This window comes from Rhinatrema bivittatum, chromosome 6 (assembly GCF_901001135.1).
Source record: "Rhinatrema bivittatum chromosome 6, aRhiBiv1.1, whole genome shotgun sequence".
In the NCBI taxonomy this organism is placed as follows: domain Eukaryota; kingdom Metazoa; phylum Chordata; class Amphibia; order Gymnophiona; family Rhinatrematidae; genus Rhinatrema; species Rhinatrema bivittatum.
Window position 1 is genome coordinate 143,625,581 of NC_042620.1, and position 21,180 is coordinate 143,646,760.

The following is a 21,180-nucleotide window of genomic DNA, read 5'->3' on the forward strand; positions in this document are numbered from 1 at the left end:
TCCTGCTTCTTATCCCTATGCCAAAAATCTGATTTTTTTTCTAATTTGTAGACCGCGCTGTCTCGCTGGCCACTTTTTGAGGTTTTGATGGTGCCCTGGTGTGCCAGGAGAATATTAATGATTTTAACAATGATAAGTGAAACACATTATGGATGCCCAATGTAGGGAGCAACTTGAGCTGGTAGGTCACTGATCCAATCTGGCAAATTATGGAATAAGGGAATATCGTGGGGCGAGGCACATAGAAGGCACTTTCAGACATTTGTGGCGGGTGCTCATCCAAATCTTCTCGTCTGCTTTAAATTAAGGAGTGGGCCTCCTATGTGCATCTGTAGTCTTTTTGGCCTTCTCAGCCACTTCCCCAATGAGGATGTTGGTGCAGGTCCATAAGTTCTGGAGTTCCTGGGCAGATAACTGGGCTGCTAGAGAGAGTACTGCTACTGGAAAGAGGTAAAGGTGGTAAGGGTTGTTTCCCATAAACTAGTTAAAAAGGGAATGACCCCGGAGAGGCACAGATGTGAGAGTTATGTGAGAATTCTGCCCAGGGTAAAAGGGAAGCCTAATTATCCTAGTGCTCATTGACATAGGCCCGGAAGCAGGTTTTCAGTGTGCGGTTTGTGCATTCTGACTGCCCATTCCCCTATGGGTGGTAGGCTGTTGTGAAATCCGGAGTGATATCAAACTTTTTACACAATGACCGCCAGTATTTTGCTGTGAACTGTACTTCCCTGTCCAATAAGATGTGCTTGGATATCCCATGTAGGTGGAATAGATGGAGAATAAAAAGACGTGCAAGTTCCAGGATAGAAGGAAGGCTCAGAAGTGGGACAAAGTGAGTCTTCTTCGAGAAATGGTCAATAACCACCCAAATTATGGTGGCGCCATTTGAAATAAGGAGGTCCACTATGAAATCAGTGGCAAGTGGGTCCAGGGTTCCTCGGGGGCTGGCAATGGCTGTAACAGCCCTCACAGTTGGCTCAACAGAGTTTTCTACTACGCGCAGGTGGGCAAGAATCCACGTAGGCCTTAACATCTTGCTTCATATGAGGCCACCAATAATATTGTTGGACTAGTCCAAGGCCTGTCTAGGATGACCTGCGACATGGGAGTCATGGGACCATTTTGGTACCTTTTCATGGAGTCGAGTAGGAAAAACCCCTTCCTTGGAGAGACAGTCATGGAGACAGCTAGGAGGATCCTGGCTGGGTCAATGATGTGTCTGGGAGGTTCTGGGATGTCCTCCGCTCGGAGATTTTTGAGAGCTGGGCGATACCTCAGTTCAAAATCAAAATATGAAAGAGCAGAGACCAGCAAGCCTGTCATGCATTTAGTCATCAGGCATGGTGAAGTGTTTCAGATTTTTGTGATCGGTATATATAGTGATGCGGTACGGAGTACCTTCTAGCCATTGACGCCACTCTTCTAGCACAAGCTTGATCACCAGGAGTTCTTTGTCACCAATGATGTAGTTGTCCTCTGCAAGCGTGAATTTCTTTGAGAAGAATGAGCATGAATGGAGGAACCCTTAGTCACATACTGGCTGTGTACGGCCCCTACATCCAAGGTTAGTCCTGGGTGAATTCTGTGCTACCATGGAGCACAGACTTTGTGCAGAATTCTCACCCTGCACAGAATAGAAAATGGCAGAGGAGACCCCGGCATGCCGCGAATGGAGCATGCGAAGATGAAGGTCCCTGTGTGCCGCGGGATGCACTCCACTCAGCGATGATGAAGGCCCCAGCACACCGTTCGCAGTGAAAATGAAGGCCCCAATATGCCGCGAATGGAGTGTGAAGATGAAGGCTCTGGTGAGAGTGAAGGTGTGTGAGAGAGGAGCGGGAAGGGTGAGAGAGCAGGGAGAGGGATGTGAGAGAACAGGGAGAGGGGAGGGGAAAGGGGTGTTGGGGATGGGAGGGTGAGAGAGAGAGAGCAGGGGATGAGCAGGAGGGTGTGAGAGAGAGCAGGGGAGGTGAAAGAGCAGGGGGGAGGATGCTTGAGTGTGGGTGCCAGAGAGAGGGAGCCTGTATGAGGAGATTGTGAAGGACTGTGTATTTGTGTGAGAGACTGGGAGCTCGTGTGTATGAAAAAGGGATCGTGTGTATGTGAGGGTGGTAGCCAGTGTGAAGGGGTTGTGTATGTGTCAGAGGGAGCCTGTGTGAAGGGGTGCATGAGAGAGAGACATAGGTAGCCAATATGAGGATGTATGTGTGAGAGAGAAAGGGAGCTTGTGTGGGTGTGTATGCAAGAGAGAGGAACCCTGTATGAGGGGATGTGTGTGTGCGAAAGAGCCCATCCCAAGTGTTGAACACTGTCTTCCATTCATCATCAGGTTTAATCCAGATCAAGTGGTAGGTTCCTCGGAGGTCTAATTTTGTAAAGATCCTAGCCCCTTGGAGCCAATCAAAGAGTTCGGAGATCAACGGTAGAGCATACCATTAATCATCTTTCCTGGTGTTGGCGTTTAATCCATGGTAGTCGCTACAGGGCCAAAATGACCCATCCTTTTTGCCACAAAAAAGAAGTCGGCCTCCACTGGGGATATGACCATTGGATGAAGCCCTGCTCTAGATTTTCCCAAATATAGTTTGAATTCGCTTTGGTCTCGGGAAGAGACAAGGGATAGATCCTGCCCCATGGGGGTTTGGTGTCATGCAACAGGTTGATTCTACAGGTATCCTCCCTATGGGGCAGTAATGTCTCACCCTTCTTTTTGGAAAAGACATCCTTGAAGTCGCTGTATTGAGGAGGAAGACCCGGAAGTATGGTGGCCAGTGATAACCGGAGTGGGGGTTCCACATGTTCCAGCACAAATTGTGGTATTGCTGACCCTAGCAGGTGAGTTGCAGCATGGCCCAATTGAATTGTGGGGAATACTGCTGAAGCCAGGAAAGCCCCAGAACAACTGGGTAGACAGCTCGGACGATAACATGGAACATTATCTGTTCCTTATGGAGCAAGCTGGTGCATAGGGTTAGAGGAGCTGTTGCGAGGGTAATCTGGCCTGGCAAGGGATCCCCATAGATGGAGGAGATGATGAGTGGAGACTTTCTCAGGACAGTGAGAATCCGCAGTTGGTCTACCAACTCCTTCTTCATAAAGTTTCCCCTAGCATCGCAGTCCACTAGTGCAAGGATGGCAAAATCCTGATTATTTGTGGTGATGGTCACTGGGAGAGTCAGTTGGGGAGCAGGTGTGGTGAAGCCTAGGATCATCTCCCCACCAGATCCTAGGACTGGATGTTTCCCAGCTTGATTGGACATTGAGCGAGCAGGTGACCAATGCCTGTGCAATATAGGCACAGGCCTAGTTGCCGGCGGTGGAATCTCTCCTCAGGTGTGAGGTGGCCGTGGCCGAGCTACATAGGCTCATCTGGGCAAGCAGAAGAGGATGGAGCAGGAGCCAGTGGTGACAGCGGTCGCTGGAAACGAGGAGCCAGATTGATGGCTCGACAAGAAAGCGAACCTCCTTGGTCCATTATTCCAGAAAATGGTCTATCCTATTTGCCAGGTCTATGAGCCCCTCCAGAGACTCCAGTAATGCCCATGCTGCCTGTCCATCCTTGATCCTGGAGAACAAACCCTCCAGGAATATGCTACAGAGCCAATCCTCTCTCTTATCGAGGCCAGGGTCCGGAACTCTATAACATACTCCGCTAGAGGCCTGGTACTCTGGCACAGATACAGGAGGTCAGAGCTGTTATGGTTATGAGGTGTTGGAGTGGATTATTGAGTACTGCGGTGATGGCCACTCCCATGGGGAGGAGCCTCGTGAGGAACCGCAGTACTAGTAGACTCTATACACGCAGATACAGAGAAGTAGTATGAAATAGAGCAGAAGGGCTCCCGAGGAGCAGGTACCCAGGTTAGTGAAGAATACCCCGAAGGGCAGAGAGAGCTTCCTGCGGCAGCTGGAAGTGGCAGAGCAGCTTAGACTCGCCCCCACGATGTCACTGATGATAGCGCAGAATACCGGGCGCCCGTGCACAGGGAGGCCACCCACCACCACCACCGGGCACCCTGCTACAACTCACAGTGATGAGGAAGGAAAGAAAAGTGAAGGGATTTAATCTGGAACTGTTAGGGGAGAGGCGACGTGAGATCCCCCACCCCCACGACGCCACTGATGACAGCGCAGGACCGTTAAATGGCGCCAGAACACCGGGCGCCCGCGCACAGGGAGGCCACCCACCACCACCACCACCGGGCACCCTGCTACAACTCACAGTGATGAGAAAGGAAAAAAAAGTGAAAGGATTTAATCTGGAACTGTGAGAGGAGGAGTTACATGAGATCCCCGATCGGGAGACCCTCCCCCACGATGGGGGCGGGTCTCCCGATGACACTGATGACAGTGCAGGACCGTTAAACGGTGCTAGAATACCAGGAGTCGCGTGACAAAGGGGCACTCCCCTTTGTGCACCCCTTCATGCAACCCGTAGTGTTAACCATCTCCATGTTCTTTTTATATCCCTTGTTAACAATTTCCATATTATAAATGTTCAATGTATTAGACAAAGGAAACGCCTGATTTCCTGCATTTTTGTTTGAATGTAAATCGATGTGATATGTAAAATTGAACACCGGTATATAAAAATAAATAAATAAATAAACTCAGTTTGTTAGCAAACGAAGGGCAGGCTAAATACCAGGATGTGATGATGTCACTCGGAGGGGACGCCCCCGAGGTTCCCGCCATGACGTGGATATAGACTTGGGTGGCATGTGCGCGCATACCCTAGGAGACCTTCAGGAAAATCATGGCGAACACCATCGCCGTTGCCAATCCGGGGACGCCGGAGAGAGCGGCATGAAGACGCAGCAGCAGCCATCTTCCCAAGGCTTGAGGAGAGAGAAGAAAGAAAGGTGAGGCACAGAGGTTGAAGCCGTCTGAGACTGTTTTATCTCCCTTAAATGTATTTATTTATTTATTTATTTTAAACTTTATATACCGACATTCTTGCATTAAATGCAAATCATGCCGGTTTACAGTGAAACAGAAAAAGCAGGAAAAAATTCCTTAGTTGAATACAATGAAACAGCTTAGTTAACAAAGGAAACATAAAAATAAATTTTTACATATACACAAAGGTTTGCACGAAGGGGTGCACAAAGGGGAGAGCCCCTTTGTCGTGCCCCTTCGGCGCGCGACGCCTGGTGTTGAGGCTGTCTTAACTGTCCGATGTTAGTGATGTCATGGGGGGGCGGGTCTAATGATCGCAGCACTTACATCGCTGCTTCTTTCCAGTTCCAGGTGAAGATCAAGCTGTTTCCTTCACTTCCCCTCCCATGACTGTGGGGTGAGAAGCGCTGCAGGGTGCCCCTTGATGTTATCTGGCTTCCCACACGTGACGCCTGGATGAATAAATAATGAATAAATGGAGAGAAAGTCACATTTAGATGCAGGCAGGTACCGCGAGCTGGACACGCTCCCCTCCCGGCCGATACAATAGGTCCAGCCGTGCAGTGTCAGGCCTTGAGCTTCCATGGCAGACCTGGGAATGGTGCCCATAGGTTCTTTCTGGCCTGTACATCAAAAATCTTGCTGTCCAGGTTTAGTGCATCAGTTGTCTGCGAGTTGCCTCGTGTCCACTGCAGTAAGTATAGTCTGAGGGTTTGGGTGTCAAAGAGATGAAAAATACAACGTATATGAATTTGCTGAACAGAACAAGGTCTCTACGCCCCTTTCGGGAAGTTCACCTTCCCTGGCGCCAACTAGAAGAAACCATATAACCAGACATCAACATTGGACATCAACAACCTCCATGAACCAAAGGAGAATAATATCTGCTGGGGAATGAGGCTGATCTCCCAGCCAAGTAGGCTCCTCTGCACTTTGAGGGAAATGGCAGGGTGCTAAAATGGCTGCCCATAGCCTCTCTTCCTCAATGCAATGTTTGGGTCACGAAATGCTGTGCAGCCTCCGGAGTCTCGAAGAGGTGGATTTTGTTGCCTTGCCAAACTTTGAGCCATGCGGAATACTGCAGAGTAAACTGTATCTGCTTTTCAAACAGGGCAGAACAAGCATGTGAGTAACCCCACCTCTGACTTGAAACCTTCACGGAATAGTCTTGGAATAATCTGACTCGATGCGACTCACAGGCCAGGTCAGGCACATTGTGGTAAGCTTGTGCGCACAGGCTTGATTTGTGCGCCCGGCGCTGTTGAGCTTGCCGCTGTGCGCCCCGCACCTTGGTGTGTGTCACTGTGTGCACGGCACAGATGTGCGCACCACTGTGCGCACAAGTAGTTTATGCGCCCAGCTTGCCGCTATGTGCCCGGCTCAGTTATGCGGACAATACGGCGATCAAGGGGGGGAAATGGCGCCGATGACCATGCGGGCAAGATGGCAGCCCCCCCCGGAGGGTCTCCACGTGGGAGGACCCTCGTACCGGATCGGGGTCTAGCCCGGACGGAGCTGCTCAACCCAATAGGACAGACGCCGGATGGCAATCTGTGCGGCTATCTGAGCCTCGGAGACTGGAGACTTTAAGAAAAGTTTTCTACCTTACCTTGTCTGGGCATTTCCCAGTATAATGCCGGGTGGTCTCCAGCTGCGGGGGGAGAGGGAAAATACCTTCACCGCCACTCTCAGTATTGCACCCACTGCCTCTCAGCCATTCCTGTTCCTGGGGGCTAAGTCCATGCCGGGAACCGGCTACCCGACCGAGGCTTACCTCTGAGGGATCTCGGAAATCACCTCAGGAATTCTCGACTGGGGGAGGGACCCTTAGGTATCATCGCAGGAGAGTGGGGCTCATCTGTAGAGGTAAGATTATTTCTTCTTTGGTTTGGAATTTTCTTTCTTCTTTGGTTTGGATTTTCTAACGCTGTGCAAGCATGTGTAGTGTCCCAAACTGCTATGGAGACGGAGAAATACTGAAGAGCAGAGCTTCCTGCACGGGTATGTGTAGCTCTGATGTCAGATTGAAATCTGACTCCGACTCCAACTGCTATCAGGTGTACACTATACCCATTGGTCCTAAGTCCATCTGTTACACACTAGGAAAACCAAAATTATACTTCTGTCGCAATCTACTGATGATAGAAAATCCATTCTGCTTTCCTTCCAGAGTTGTAAAATAACAGATATTTGGAACAGAATTTGATCAAGTTAATGTTGCATTCTAATTGGTGCAGTCTGATTGTTTTCTAGAAGTCTAATGTTTGCCACTTGTGGCCTGGGCAAATCAAGCATATAGCATCCACTCCCCGCTTTGCTCAGAGGAACACAAGAGTCCACACTGGTTCTTTTTAGATCATATCCCCCCCCCCCCCCCAGGCCTCAATTTGTCTTTTTGTGGAAACCCAATCAAGGGTGTCCATTAGGAATTTTTATATTCTTTCCTTCCCCTTTAAATATCAGGAGGCCAGGCCACTGAGGGCGGCCCACCAAGGATGAGGCTTAAATAATTAGCCTGGGAAAACCCGGAAGTAGGAAACGAAGGTATAATTATATTAAGTCATTTTATGGACCTGCCCCCCCCCCTTTTTTTTTTAAGTATTTGTCATTAGTTGGCTGCATTTAAAGCTTTTGAGGAATGAGCTAAATTTAATCTGTTGTGAAAAAAGCATAAGGTTCACCAGTGATGAACGTTAATCACCTTATATAAAGGGGGGAAGAAGAAAATGTTTATTTGCTCACATTTTTAAAGACTCTCAACTACTTTACTTGTTTTTTCATAGATAATTCTTAATCCCAACTAATAATTGACTAATGTAATATAGGAAAGGCGCATTAGTTTGTAAGGATTATTTTATATAAACAGCATCGTTGCTGTAGGCATGTCTCACAATGGGATGGATGGGTTTGCTCATGGTGGTGCCCTGTAGCATAGATTGGAACCAGTAAACCCGCTCCCAATAAGCTGGGCCTGCCCCATTCAGACACTTGCCTCCACCTGCAAGCGGCTTCTTGGGCAAGCAGGCTACCGAGCCACCTGCAAGTTGGCGTGGGCCTGTGAGCCTGGTTACAAATTGCTCGCCTGCGCCTAATTGTGCTCTAAAGCGTTGCTGGCCTTTCATTCGCAGGGTTACTAGTGCGGCTCCAGGATGTCGGAAATCCTCTGTGAGTTGGTCCGTGTCGCAGAGAAGGCGGCTGAGATTGCCCGTGCCTGCCGGCTGGAGGATCCCCTCTTCCAGCTCCTAATAGAAGAAAAGAAAGCGGGGGCAGGAAAGAAAAGCAGTTACGTGAGGGATTTCAAAACGCTGGCTGATGTGCTAATTCAAGAAGTTATAAAGCGGGATCTAGGAAAGAAGGTAAGAGTCCATAGCCTTCCCAGGGAAGAAACCTAAGTTTGGTGCTTTCTTCTCTGGACTTCTGAAATTGTTTTCTGCAATCACAGTCTTAGTCTGGATCTCTATGAACAGCTAATGGATAGAGGAAGGGCAAGGAGGCAGGAAAGGTGGGTTTCTATCTTATTTCTGACATGCATTGACCTTGGGCAAATCATTTTAATTGGGTGTCTGAAGCCCTGGGAGTTAAGCTCTTATTTTATTTGATATATATTCAAAGCAATTATATTCAGGTATTGTAAGTGTTCTGAGGCATGGACTCGCTGTAATTTATTGTAAGTGCCTTGGTTTAGGTTGCCTCATACATGCTTAAGAATGCAGGCAAAATCCATCTGCAAGGATTAAAGGGGGGATGAAATTGTTCATTTACCGGGAAAAGCTTCTTTATTTTGCTAATATGTGGCTAGCAAAACTTCTCTCGGCATTATTTCCTGCTTTATTGTCTTGGTAGTGGCGTCCTTATTTTTTGGTCATTTATCTATTACTTTGGCTTTATATCCTGGCTTTTTTTAATCATCGTAACTGCTTTAAGTCATCTTGGGGGTGACGTTTGATGTCATGGTGATATAGGGGAGTTCAACATATGTGTTGTTGGCTCCTTTTTTTTTTCTTTTTTTGAGGAAGGAAAAGAGACCAGAGGCTGCTGGAGTCCCCACCATTATAAGAATATGTATAAAGTGGTTAGACTCAAGGAGAGGTGCGATAGCAGCAACTCACAAAGGCTGCAAGTACTAGAGCTCTCAATTTATATGGAGCAGTAGAAGTGGAAAGTGGGCTAGAGGAGTGGCAATTGCTGAGATGGAGAGTAAAAACAAAAGTGGTGTGAATGGATACCACTTGGAGGCAGTGGGAGTGCAATGGAGGCCTGAAATCCTTTACTAAAGTGTCCATTTAAGATGGCTATTAAAGGATTATACTGAACATGTAATGTAATCTAACACTAAAGGCAGTCTGTGTGATCATGTGGGTTATATGTTGCTGCTATGAAAATAAAGCAGCCTGGGAGATGGGGGGAGGAGTCAATTCTGTCATCAGTTGCAGAGTGAGTGAGATGACACAGGAGGTACCTCAACTGCATTGATGACAATTGGTCCAACCTGTATACAGCTTTCTCCCCCCCCCCCCCCCATATGCACACAAAGGCAAAAAATCTAGCACAGTTGGTTGTGAAAGTAATCCAGTCTGACAACACTGTACACTAACACCAGCAATGGTTTCTGATGAGCATTGCTCATTATTGTGTCAGCTGCATTTTGGTATGTATTCTACCAATGGCGGAGAGAAGCCAAGGTGACTTAACCAGTACTGATCCTGGAACTTAGAAATAGTGAGACCGATATTCAGCGCTACTTAGCCGGATAAGTAAGGACTTGTCCGGCTAAGTAGCGGCTGCTCAGTATCTAGCTGGTTTTAGTGGTTGCAATTTAGCCGGATAAGTCAGGGATGGGCAATGGATGTAACAGGACAACACTACTTATCCGATTAACTTAGCCAGATAAGTAGTGATATTCATGCTAATCCAGTTAAGTTCATTGGATATGTTAAACTTGCATAGATCAGGACTAACTTATCTAGCTAAGTGGCAAATTTTTATACATGGATATTCAACAGCATAGCCATGCAGCTGAATATCCCCTGTAAGTTAGCCAGATAGGTCTTATCCATTTAGATTTGAATATTGAGCCCAATATATTAAAAACTGAAAAATAACCTGCTCTTTGCAGTTCTACCTAAAGTACAGCCCTGTCAGAGGGAACCATGACAGGGCTTTCCAAACTTGTCATGGGTACCCTACAGCTAGTTTGCTTTTCAGGATATCTGCAATGAATAAGCATCAAATAAACTTGCATAAATTGGGCCTCTAATATCATTTGTAAATTGTTCATAGTCACTGGGGCAAATTGTTCATAGTCACGGGGGCAACCTGAATAGGTCTTATGAGATTACGTAGACGAAACCCAAGCTACTTACCTTTTTTTGTTGTGAAATCCCTGTGGAGTAAAAGAAAGGAGATGAGGCTGCTGAAAACTCATGCCCATAAGTAGCCTTCCTCCTCATTCTACAGTCAGTGCAGTTTTATTTGTTTAGATATGTAGGAGAGTAGTTATATGGGATTGCTTACCAGCAGGGATGGTGGTAACCAGAACCATGACAGAACTGTAGCATGTTTGGGGCAGATACAAATGAGAGTGGTGAGAGAGATAAAGTAGGATCTTGGTGGGCAGGGGCAACTGGGCAAACTGGATGCCCTAAGAGGGCCTTCTCAGCCGTTTGGTACTATAATACCATCTTGCGCACTGCACAAAACATGGAAACTTTACAAACTGAGGCAGACCTGGTGGCTCAGTGCCATGGTCCCCCAGCATGGTGGTGCCCACCAGTTTGATTCCCAAGTCAGGTTTTCCACTCTCTGGATTGGCTGGGGACACTGCAAGAGCAACTCTCACAGCCTCTGGTAGTGGGGTAAAGGAGCCTTAGAAACAAAGAAATAATACGGCAGATAAAGACCATATGGCCCATCCAATCTGACCATCCATCCAATTAATTTAGCATTATACCAGTAATTCTCATCACTTCTTTAGAGATCCCTTGTATGTATCCCATGCTTTCTTGAATTCATGCACCACCCACTCTGTAAAGAAGTATTTCCTAAGATTACTCCTTCTGTCCATGGAAGCCTTTGAGATATTTGAATGTCTCTATCATATCTCCCCTATCTCGCCTTTCCTCTAGGGTATACATGTTTAGATCTTTAAGTCTATCCCCATATACTTTAGTACAAACACCACTGACCATTTTAGTAGCCACCCTCTAGACCAGCTCCATCCTGTTTATATCCTTTTGTTTATTTATTTAATTTATTTACTTTTGTATACCGATGTTCGTGGTAGCTTCACACCAGTTTACAGTACAAATAATGATGTCATATAAAATCATTCATAAACATACATTTTCAAACATCCATAAAACAAATCATAGGGTAACTAAAAAACATCTAAATCTCATAAAATCAGTATAAAATACTGTACATCAAAATTGAAACAATTTTAAATAGGAGATAAATACAAATGGACATAAAATAAAATACATCGGCAGAACTAAAAATTTAAAATAAAATGAAAAACCTGAAACCTTCATTTATGCAAGCTCATTAGGTAAAGGCTTGTAAAAATAACCAAGTTTTACAATTCTTTTTAAAAGTCTGTGTATTCACTTCTAGCCGTAAGTCAGAAGGTAATTCATTCCATAAACCTGGGCCTGCCAGTGATAGTGCTCTCTCCCTTACCATATTCAAATGTGCAGATCTGGGTGATGGAATTGATAAAAGTCCTTTCCCTGCAGATCGCAGGTTACGCTGGGGAGTGTGTAAGTGTAGGGCAGCGTTGAACCATTCGATTTTATCATTAAAAATTGTTTTGTGGATTAAAATTAGTGTCATATGTTATTCTAAAAAAGATGGGCAACCAATGTAGTTCCTTTAAAATTGGGGTTATATGATCATATTTTTTTGTAATTGTCAGGAGTCTCGCGGCAGCGTTCTGTAGTAATTGTAATGGGTGAATAGTGGATGCTGGGAGCTCCAATAACAGAGCATTACAATAATCCAATTTGGTTAAAATTAAGGCCTGTAAAACAATTCTAAAACCGTTAGTGTGGAGTAGAGGTTTCAATTTTTTTAAGACATGTAACTTTAAAAATCCGTCTTTTAAAAGTGTACTTTGGAAGGTGCAGTCTCTAGAACTGTACACAGTATTCCAAGCGAGGTCTCACCAGGGACATATAAGGGGCAATATCACCTCCCTTTTTCTGCTGACCATTTCTCTCCCTATGTAGCCAAGCAGCTTTTTGGCTTTTACCGTCACTTTATCTACCTGTTTGGCCAACTTAAGATCATCAGATAATATTATCCCCAGATCCTGCTCTTCCTTTTTCTTAGAAGAATTTCGCCTTCAATACTGTACCTTTCCCTTGGGTTCTTCATCCTTAATGCATTATTCTGCATTTATTAGCATTAAATTGTAGCTGCCAGACCTTAGACCAATCCTCGAGCTTCACTAGAAACCCTCCTCATGTTTTCCGTACCTTCTTGGATGCCCACCCTGTTACAGATTTTGGTATCATCAGCAAAAAGACATGATGTCACTCACAAAACTGTGGAAAAGAACTGGTCTAAGATCCAAACCCTGAGATGCACCACTAGTAACACCTCCTCCTCAGAGAAAACTCCATTTACCACTACCCTTTGTCACCTTTCACTCAGCCAGTTTCTAACCTTAGTCAGTTACTCCATGATCCATAGCAGGGGTGCACAATTTATTTATAAGTCTTCTGTGTTGCGGTCTCCACCGTTTCCCCTTCTTTTGCTCTGAACAGTGCTCACCTCCGCTGCTGGAAACGCCGCGTTCCGCATGCCCGGGACTCCTGCAGCTCTGCCGGTTCCTCGTGGCGTCCGCCATTGCTTGCCTGTCTCCCCGCTGCACAGCTCCCGGAAGTCTGGCCCCGCCTGTGCTAATGACGCCACGCCCTAAGCCTGATATAACCGGCGTCCGGACGCCTTCTCTTTGCCTTGCAACGAGGTTCACTACTGCCTAGTAGTTCTGAGTTGCGCTTCGTCTGTTCCTCGTTCCTGACTTGACCTTTGGATTGCCTTTGACTTCGCTTCAGCCTGCCGCCTGCCTCCGACCTTGGTCCGTTCCTGACTTCGCTTCAGCCTGCCGCCTGCCTCCGACCTTGGTCCGTTCCCGACTCCGCTACAGCCTGCTTCACTGCACAGCCAGCTACAGACTCCATTCCAGTCTACAGCCTGTTCCAGTTCACAGCCTGCTACAGACTCCGTTCCAGTCTACAGCCTGCTCCAGTTCACAGCCAGCTACAGACTCCGTTCCAGTCTACAGCCTGCTCCAGTTCACAGCCTGCCATTGATTCTATCTCAGCCTTCAGCCGGTTTCCGGTCCAGTAATCTACAACCCCTGCCTCACGGTCCGGCTTGCTACAGGTATCGCTGCCGCCCGCTGTCCTGTCATCAGCTGGCCCTCGACCTGCATTGCTGGCCTACAAACTATCTTTCTCTCTTTGGACTTTTCTTACTACACTCCCTGCCCAGGCTTTATCTGCTATTGACTCTGAGCGTTCTCCCAAGTCCCAAGGTTCCAGGACCCTGGTTCCCGGGTGAACACCGCCAGCCTGTGGCTCCGCCTCCCGGCCTACCCTGTCACCCTGGGTAGACCGGCCCAAGGGTCCACTATCCTGACTGCAGCACCCAACTGCAACAGTTTGCAAGGCCATGGACTCGGCGGAGACTCCAAGCTTACAGGCCATTCCGGGGATGGCTCAACGTCTCCAGCAACAACAACACTGCATTGACTCTCTCGCTGCCACGGTGGAACAGTTGGTCTCTCGCCTTGAGGCTTCCACTCGGCAGTTGCCTCCTGCATCTGCATCCACTTCAAGTACTCAGCTGCCCACGCCTACCCGGTACGCTGGGGACAGCAAGGCATGTCGTGGCTTCCTGAACCAGTGTCAAGTGCGTTTCACTTTGCTGCCATCCCAATTTCCCTCTGATGCAGCCAAGGTAGCCTTTATCTTCTCCTTGCTGGATGGCAAGGCCCTCGACTGGGCTTCACCCTTGTGGGAATGTTCCGACCCCCTGCTACAGAACCTACAAGACTTCCTCCTTAACTTCCGCCTGGCCTTTGATGACCCTGCACGTCGATCCACCGCGGCCTCGGAGCTCCTACACCTTCGACAAGGGACACGCCCGGTGTCCGACTATATTATAGACTTCCAAACCCTGGCCATGGAACTCGCTTGGCAAGATGATTGCCTGAAGGGGATTTTCCTCGAGGGCTTGGCAGGCCGAATCAAAGATGAACTGGCAGGTCGGGAGCTTCCTGAGGATTTAAATGATCTAATGGACGTTGCTGGTAGAGTGGATCGCAGTCTCCAGCAGCGGGATAGAGAGACTCGCTCAAGTCGCAGAACTCACACCGTGCCTCCGCCAAACGGCCCAAGGTCCTTCCTTCTGCTATGCCTACGACGGAACCTATGCAACTGGGCAGGTCTCCACTCACCCCGGAAGAAAGGAGGAGACGGCGCTCTCTGGGCCTCTGCCTCTATTGTGGGGGCAAAGGACATTTTCTTTCTTCATGCCCTGAGCGTCCGGGAAATGCTCGTGCCTAGGTTACACTGAGGAGCTACACCTAGGCGCTACTGGATCAGCTCCTCTCTGCACGCTACCAGTAACCCTGAAATACCCTGGTGGGGAGATCCAGATTCGTGCCTTCATTGATTCTGGAGCTGAGGGGAACTTTATTGTGGCCGATCTGGTGACTCAGCTTGCCCTGCCTACACTACAGAATGATCCTCCTCTGTGGATCTCCTCGATCCGAGGGACCTTGCTCCCGGGGGTTATCACTTGCTCCACGGCCCCAGTGACTCTGCAAACAGGCCTGTTCCACTCAGAGGAGATCTCCCTGCTCGTCCTAGAATGAGCGGTGCACCCGCTAGTGTTGGGACTTCCTTGGTTACGTCAGCATTCTCCCGTGATCCAATGGGATGACTTCCAGCTGGTCCGCTGGGGTCCTGCCTGTTTTGAACGCTGTCTACACCTCCCACGTCCGCCTAGGCCTCTGCACCTCTGCTCCTCGCAACTCCTCCCTGAACCGTACCAAGGCTTTCAAGACGTCTTCTCCAAGGAGATGGCGGAGATCCTTCCCCAGCACCGGCCGTTCGATTGTCCCATCGATCTTCTGCCGGGCACCACGCCTCCTCGTGGCCGAGTGTATCCTTTGTCACTACCAGAAACAAAGGCGATGTCCCAGTATATCACAGAGAACCTAGCCAAGGGGTTCATCCGCCCGTCTCGCTCACCGGCTGGCGCCGGATTCTTCTTTTTGGCCAAGAAGGATGGCTCCCTCCGGCCGTGTATCGATTACAGCGGCCTAAACGCCATCACCAAGCGGGATCGGTATCCTCTCCCGCTCATCCCTGAGCTTCTGGATCGCCTCCAAGGTGCTCGTATCTTCACGAAGCTGGATCTCAGAGGGGCCTATAACCTCGTCCGCATACGCCCAGGGGACGAATGGAAGACGGCGTTCAACACCAGGGACGGGCATTATGAGTACCTGGTGATGCCCTTTGGGCTCTGCAATGCCCCCGCCGTCTTTCAACACCTCATGAATGAGGTTCTCCGGGAGATGCTCCATTCACATGTCATAGTCTACCTAGACGACGTGCTCATCTTTTCTAAAGATGTGGACTCCCATCGCCATCACGTCACGCAGGTTCTTCAGGTCCTCCGAGACAACCACTTGTATGCCAAGCTGGAGAAGTGTATATTCGAGGCTGAGACTCTGCCCTTCTTGGGCTACATCATCTCCTCTACCGGCTTCCGCATGGACCCAGAGAAAGTAGCGGCCATTACCAAGTGGCCCCAGCCCACGGGACTCAAGGCCCTCCAGCGGTTTCTGGGCTTCGCTAATTTTTATAGACACTTTATCCCGCGTTACTCGCACCGAGTGGCCCCACTCACGGCCCTGACCCGCAAGGGAGCTGACGCCAAGAACTGGCCTGACGCTGCGGTGGCAGCCTTCTCTGACCTCAAAGAGGCATTTCTCTCTGATGTCTGCCTCCAGCATCCGGATCCCTCCAGACCATTCATCGTGGAGGTCGACGCCTACAGTATCGCGGTAGGGGCGATTCTCAGCCAACACTCCGACTCTGGCCAACTCCTTCCCTGCTCTTACTTCTCCAGGAAGTTTTCTCCAGCCGAGAGCAATTACTCCATCGGGGACAAAGAGCTCCTGGCGATAAAACTTGCCTTTGAAGAGTGGAGGCAGTGGCTCGAGGGATCCCGGCATACCACTACCGTATACACGGATCTCAAGAACCTGGAGTTCCTGTCACAGGCTCAACGACTGAACCCCCGTCAAGCCCGCTGGGCTTTGTTTTTCAGTCGTTTCGACTTCGTTCTACAATACCGCCCAGCGGCCAAGAACCTCCGAGCGGATGCTCTTTCTCGCACTACTTGCGCCGAGGAGGATCAAGAACCTCCTCAATTTATCCTGGACCCGACTAAAGTCCGCCTGTCTGCGTTGACAGTCCTCTTCCAGGATAGGACTATGCTCCCTCGCCGGGATCGGCTAACTGCTTTACGCTGGGCTCATGACTCCCTCATCGGAGGACACGCTGGACGCGAAAGGACCTTAGAGCTTGTCAATCATTTCTATTGGTGGCCCAACATCCGGCGGGATGTCTTCTCCTATGTAAGTTCGTGCCCCACCTGCGCATGCCAGAAGCCCAGTCCTGGGTCTCCTTGTGGCCTTCTACAGCTATTACTGGTCCCCACCGAACCATGGACCCACATAGCTACGGACTTCGTAGTGGACTTACCCCCGTCTTGTGGGCATACGGTCATCTGGGTCACCGTTGACCGCTTCTCAAAGATGGTGCACCTAGTCCCTCTACCGAAACTTCCTTCAGCGCCCGAACTGGCCCGTCTCTTTGCCCAGCATGTCTTCAGGCTACATGGTCTTCCTCAAGACATAGTCTCAGACAGGGGTCCTCAGTTCGTTGCCCGCTATTGGAGAGCCCTCTGCAGATGCTTTAAGGTAAAGCTCAGTTTCTCCACAGCCTTCCACCCGCAGAGCAATGGACAGACCGAGAGAATGAATCGGACACTGAAGGCTTATGTCCGGGCCTTCATCAACGAGAGACAGGACAATTGGTCTGAACGCTTGCTGTGGGCCAAGTTCGCGTACAACAATCAAGTTCACGCTGCTACCAGCAAATCCCCATTCCACCTGGTTTACGGGAAACCGCTGAGACCTCCACTGCCGCTGGAGGCCCCCAGCGCCTCACCGGCCGTTCAGATAACGGCTCGGCAACTACAGACATTGTGGCACACGACTCAGAGGCAGCTACACCGCTCGGCCGTGTCCGACAAGCAAGCGGCCGACCGCCACCGACGACCAGCTCCCACCTACCAGCCCGGGGATCGAGTCTGGCTCAGCACCAAGAACATCCACCTCCGGCTCCCATCCCGGAGATTCGCACCCAAGTTCTGTGGGCCATTTCGGGTTGCTGAGCGAGTGGGTCTGGTGTCATATCGGCTGAGATTACCTTCTTCTCTCCGAATCCACAATGTCTTTCATGTGTCTCTGCTTAAGCCTGTGGTCCTCTCTCGGTATCATCGCACGCCTCAGGATCCTACGGCTACTGCCATCGACGATGACCCCACGTATCAAGTGCAAGAGGTTCTCGTTGTCCGCTTCCACAACCGTAGATGGGAATACCTACTGGCGTGGGAGGGCTGCGGTGACGAGGATAACACCTGGGAACCCAGCCGCAATATCCTTGACAAAAGCCTTTTGCAACAGTTCCATCAGGACCATCCAGGAAAACCAGGTCCTCTCAAGAGGGGCCGTAAAGGGGGGGGTACTGTTGCGGTCTCCACCGCTTCCCCTTCTTTTGCTCTGAACAGTGCTCACCTCTGCTGCTGGAAACGCCGTGTTCCGCATGCCCGGGACTCCTGCGGCTCTGCCGGTTCCTCGTGGCGTCCGCCATTGCTTGCCCGTCTCCCCGCTGCCTCGCGCGCGCGTGAGGACGCACACTATGTGCGCACAGCTCCCGGAAGTCTGGCCCCGCCTGTGCTAATGACGCCACGCCCTAAGCCTGATATAACCGGCGTCCGGACGCCTTCTCTTTGCCTTGCAACGAGGTTCACTACTGCCTAGTAGCTCTGAGTTGCGCTTCGTCTGTTCCTCGCTCCTGACTTGACCTTTGGATTGCCTTTGACTTCGCTTCAGCCTGCCGCCTGCCTCCGACCTTGGTCCGTTCCTGACTTCGCTTCAGCCTGCCGCCTGCCTCCGACCTTGGTCCGTTCCTGACTTCGCTTCAGCCTGCCGCCTGCCTCCGACCTCGGTCCGCTCCTGACTTCGCTTCAGCCTGCCGCCTGCCTCTGACCTTGGTCCGTTCCCGACTCCGCTACAGCCTGCTTCACTGCACAACCAGCTACAGACTCCATTCCAGTCTACAGCCTGTTCCAGTTCACAGCCTGCTACAGACTCCGTTCCAGTCTACAGCCTGCTCCAGTTCACAGCCAGCTACAGACTCCGTTCCAGTCTACAGCCTGCTCCAGTTCACAGCCAGCTACAGACTCCGTTCCAGTCTACAGCATGCTCCAGTTCACAGCCTGCCATTGATTCTATCTCAGCCTTCAGCTGGTTTCCGGTCCAGTAATCTACAACCCCTGCCTCACGGTCCGGCTTGCTACAGGTATCGCTGCCGCCCGCTGTCCTGTCATCAGCTGGCCCTCGACCTGCATTGCTGGCCTACAAACTATCTTTCTCTCTTTGGACTTTTCTTACTACACTCCCTGCCCAGGCTTTATCTGCTATTGACTCTGAGCGTTCTCCCAAGTCCCAAGGTTCCAGGACCCTACGGGCTCCTCCTGGGGGGCTCCTGGTTCCCGGGTGAACACCGCCAGCCTGTGGCTCCGCCTCCCGGCCTACCCTGTCACCCTGGGTAGACCGGCCCAAGGGACCACTATCCTGACTGCAGCACCCAACTGCAACATTCTGTGCAGAATCGTGTCAAAGGCCTTGCTGAAATCCAAGTACACTTCATCTAGCGCTCTTCCTTGATCCAACTCTCTGGTCACCCAATAAAAGAAATTGATCAGATTCGTCTGACAAGATTTACCTCTGGTAAAACCATGCTGCCTCGGATCTTGCAATCCATTGGATCCCAAAAATTGCACAGTCCTCTGTTTTAGCAGTGATTCCATTAGTTTGCTTACCACAGAAGACCTTAAGCTACTGAAAGTGGGGTGACTTGAAGTACATTACTTGTATTAAGAGGTTGGTACAATTATAACAAATGTGGTGATAATAAGTTGCTGTACACTACCATTTTAAAAAGGGACCCATAGTCTCGAAAGCTCATGTAAGAATTATCCAAATCCAGTATAATAGATTACCCCCTGCAGAAAACATGATCTGTAGGTAAACTGTTGACCCCACAATACTTGAAACAGTTCACTCAGGGGGAGATTTTAAGAGAAGCGCGCGCGGGGTACATTTGTGCGCACTACCCGGCGTGCACAAATGTACACCCGATTTTATAACATGCGCGCGCGGAGCGGCCTCGGAGGGAACTTTTCTTCTGTGGGGGTTTTACACTGCACTTGCTAAATTTATGCTTTTGTGTCTGTGTCTTCCTGAGGCCCTTAGGAGGGCAGCACAGCAGTACCCATTTTACCGATAGGAGTGGTTAAGCAAGAAGAGCCTTAAACCAAGCCTTTTTTAAAATACATTCTGAAAGGGAAAATCGTTTAATTCAGTTGCTGTCAATTGACATTTTGCATATTGGAAAGAAATCCCTTTATAATTCTAAAAGGAGGTTGGGGAAAGGCTTGATCTTATCCTGTTGGCTATACTTTATCTTCATCCTTAGGTAGTGGTACCCCAAAATTCAAAGTTTGTGTATTTTTTGTAAGGAGGAAATAGTGGTTATGATAACCTGTCTGCATATTACTCCAAAGGAGTGCAAGAGTCCATCTAAGAAATTATGAATTATACAAAATATAATATCCTAGATGACAGTGACAGGCTAGCTACTTTTGCCAGGACCCATACATGATGTATTGGGCATACTTCAAAGGCTGTCATTAATAGCAATGTTGCTACTGCTTTTATTCACCCCACTTATTCATTTTTCCTTTCCTTCTCCCACCACCCATGTCATGCTCTTAAGAATCTGAAAAAGGTCATGGGTGGTGTAATAAATCTTGAAGGTTATGCCTTCACAAATCACAGATGTATGGAGAGACACCAGGTGGCTGGTGGAGACTATCTGCCAACTGCCGAAGAGAGATGTAGGGCAAGCCATCCTGCCGGTACCAGCCCCCAGGTCTGAGCTGTCATGCATCAGGAGTATTTTCAAACATTCAGGCCGATTCAGTAAAAGTCACGGGAGAGCGGGCGATTCAGGGTGGAGGAAGATACAAATTAGGGCCCGCCTCTTTTTTGACAGGAGCGGCGGCTGTCAGCGGGTTTGACCGCCGACGCTCAATTTTTCCGGCGTTGGTTCTCGAGCCCGCTGACAGCCATGGGTTCGGAAAACGGACACCGGCATAATTGAGCGTCCGTCTTCCAACCCACGGGCCGCCGGCCGATTTAAAATTCTTTTTTTAATTTTGGGGCCTCTGACTTAATATCGCTTTGATATTAAGTCGGAGAGTGTACAGAAAAGCAGTTTTTTCTGCTTTTTTGTACACTTCCCCGGTGCCGGCAGAAATTAAAATGTGCGGCTTGGCTGCACATTTTGCTTTCTGTATCGCGCGAGAATAACTAATAGGGCCATCAACATGCATTTGCATGTTGCGGGCGCTACTAGTTTCGGGGGGGGGGGGGGGGGGGGGGGTTGGAAGCACGTTTTCGACGCGCTGTTACCCCTTACTGTATAAGGGGTAAAGCTAGCGTGTCAAACACGCATCCAAACCCGGGCTAACAGTGTGCTCCACCGGAGCACATTGTACTGTATTGGCCCGTTTGTGGGCTGACATGTATTTCCTGTCTTGCATTGCAAGTTTTTTATTAATGCTTGCAATACCCAGCCAACATTTTAGAGGAGATGGCAGTCAGAATAGTTGGAATGACATTGCATGCTACCTATGACAATGATTAAAGGTGGTTTATTAAGAGTGTGAAATATTGTACCACAGTATTACAAAGCAGGGTTGTGGTACAGAGTGGACAGCTCTACCAACAAATGTTTCTAGCACCTAAGGAAGTGGCACATCTAGAAATGGCTGTGGTAGCTTCTGTGTAAATCACCCTGAAAAGCACAAAGTTTAAATAAGCTGAATTGCTCTCATTTCATTAGACTT

At 49.2% G+C, this 21,180-nt stretch overlaps 1 protein-coding gene across 3 annotated transcripts in view; it reads left to right on the forward strand.

Moving 5' to 3' along the window:
- The window catches only part of INPP1 (inositol polyphosphate-1-phosphatase), a 33,144-nt gene that overhangs the window by 6,010 nt on the left and 5,954 nt on the right, over positions 1–21,180 (forward strand). For all 3 annotated transcript variants that reach the window (XM_029604909.1, XM_029604908.1, XM_029604907.1), the window contains exon 2: positions 8,028–8,255. In XM_029604909.1, coding sequence (XP_029460769.1) covers positions 8,049–8,255 — 207 coding nt within the window. In that variant the 5' untranslated portion in view covers positions 8,028–8,048. The remainder of the gene's footprint in view (positions 1–8,027; positions 8,256–21,180) is intronic.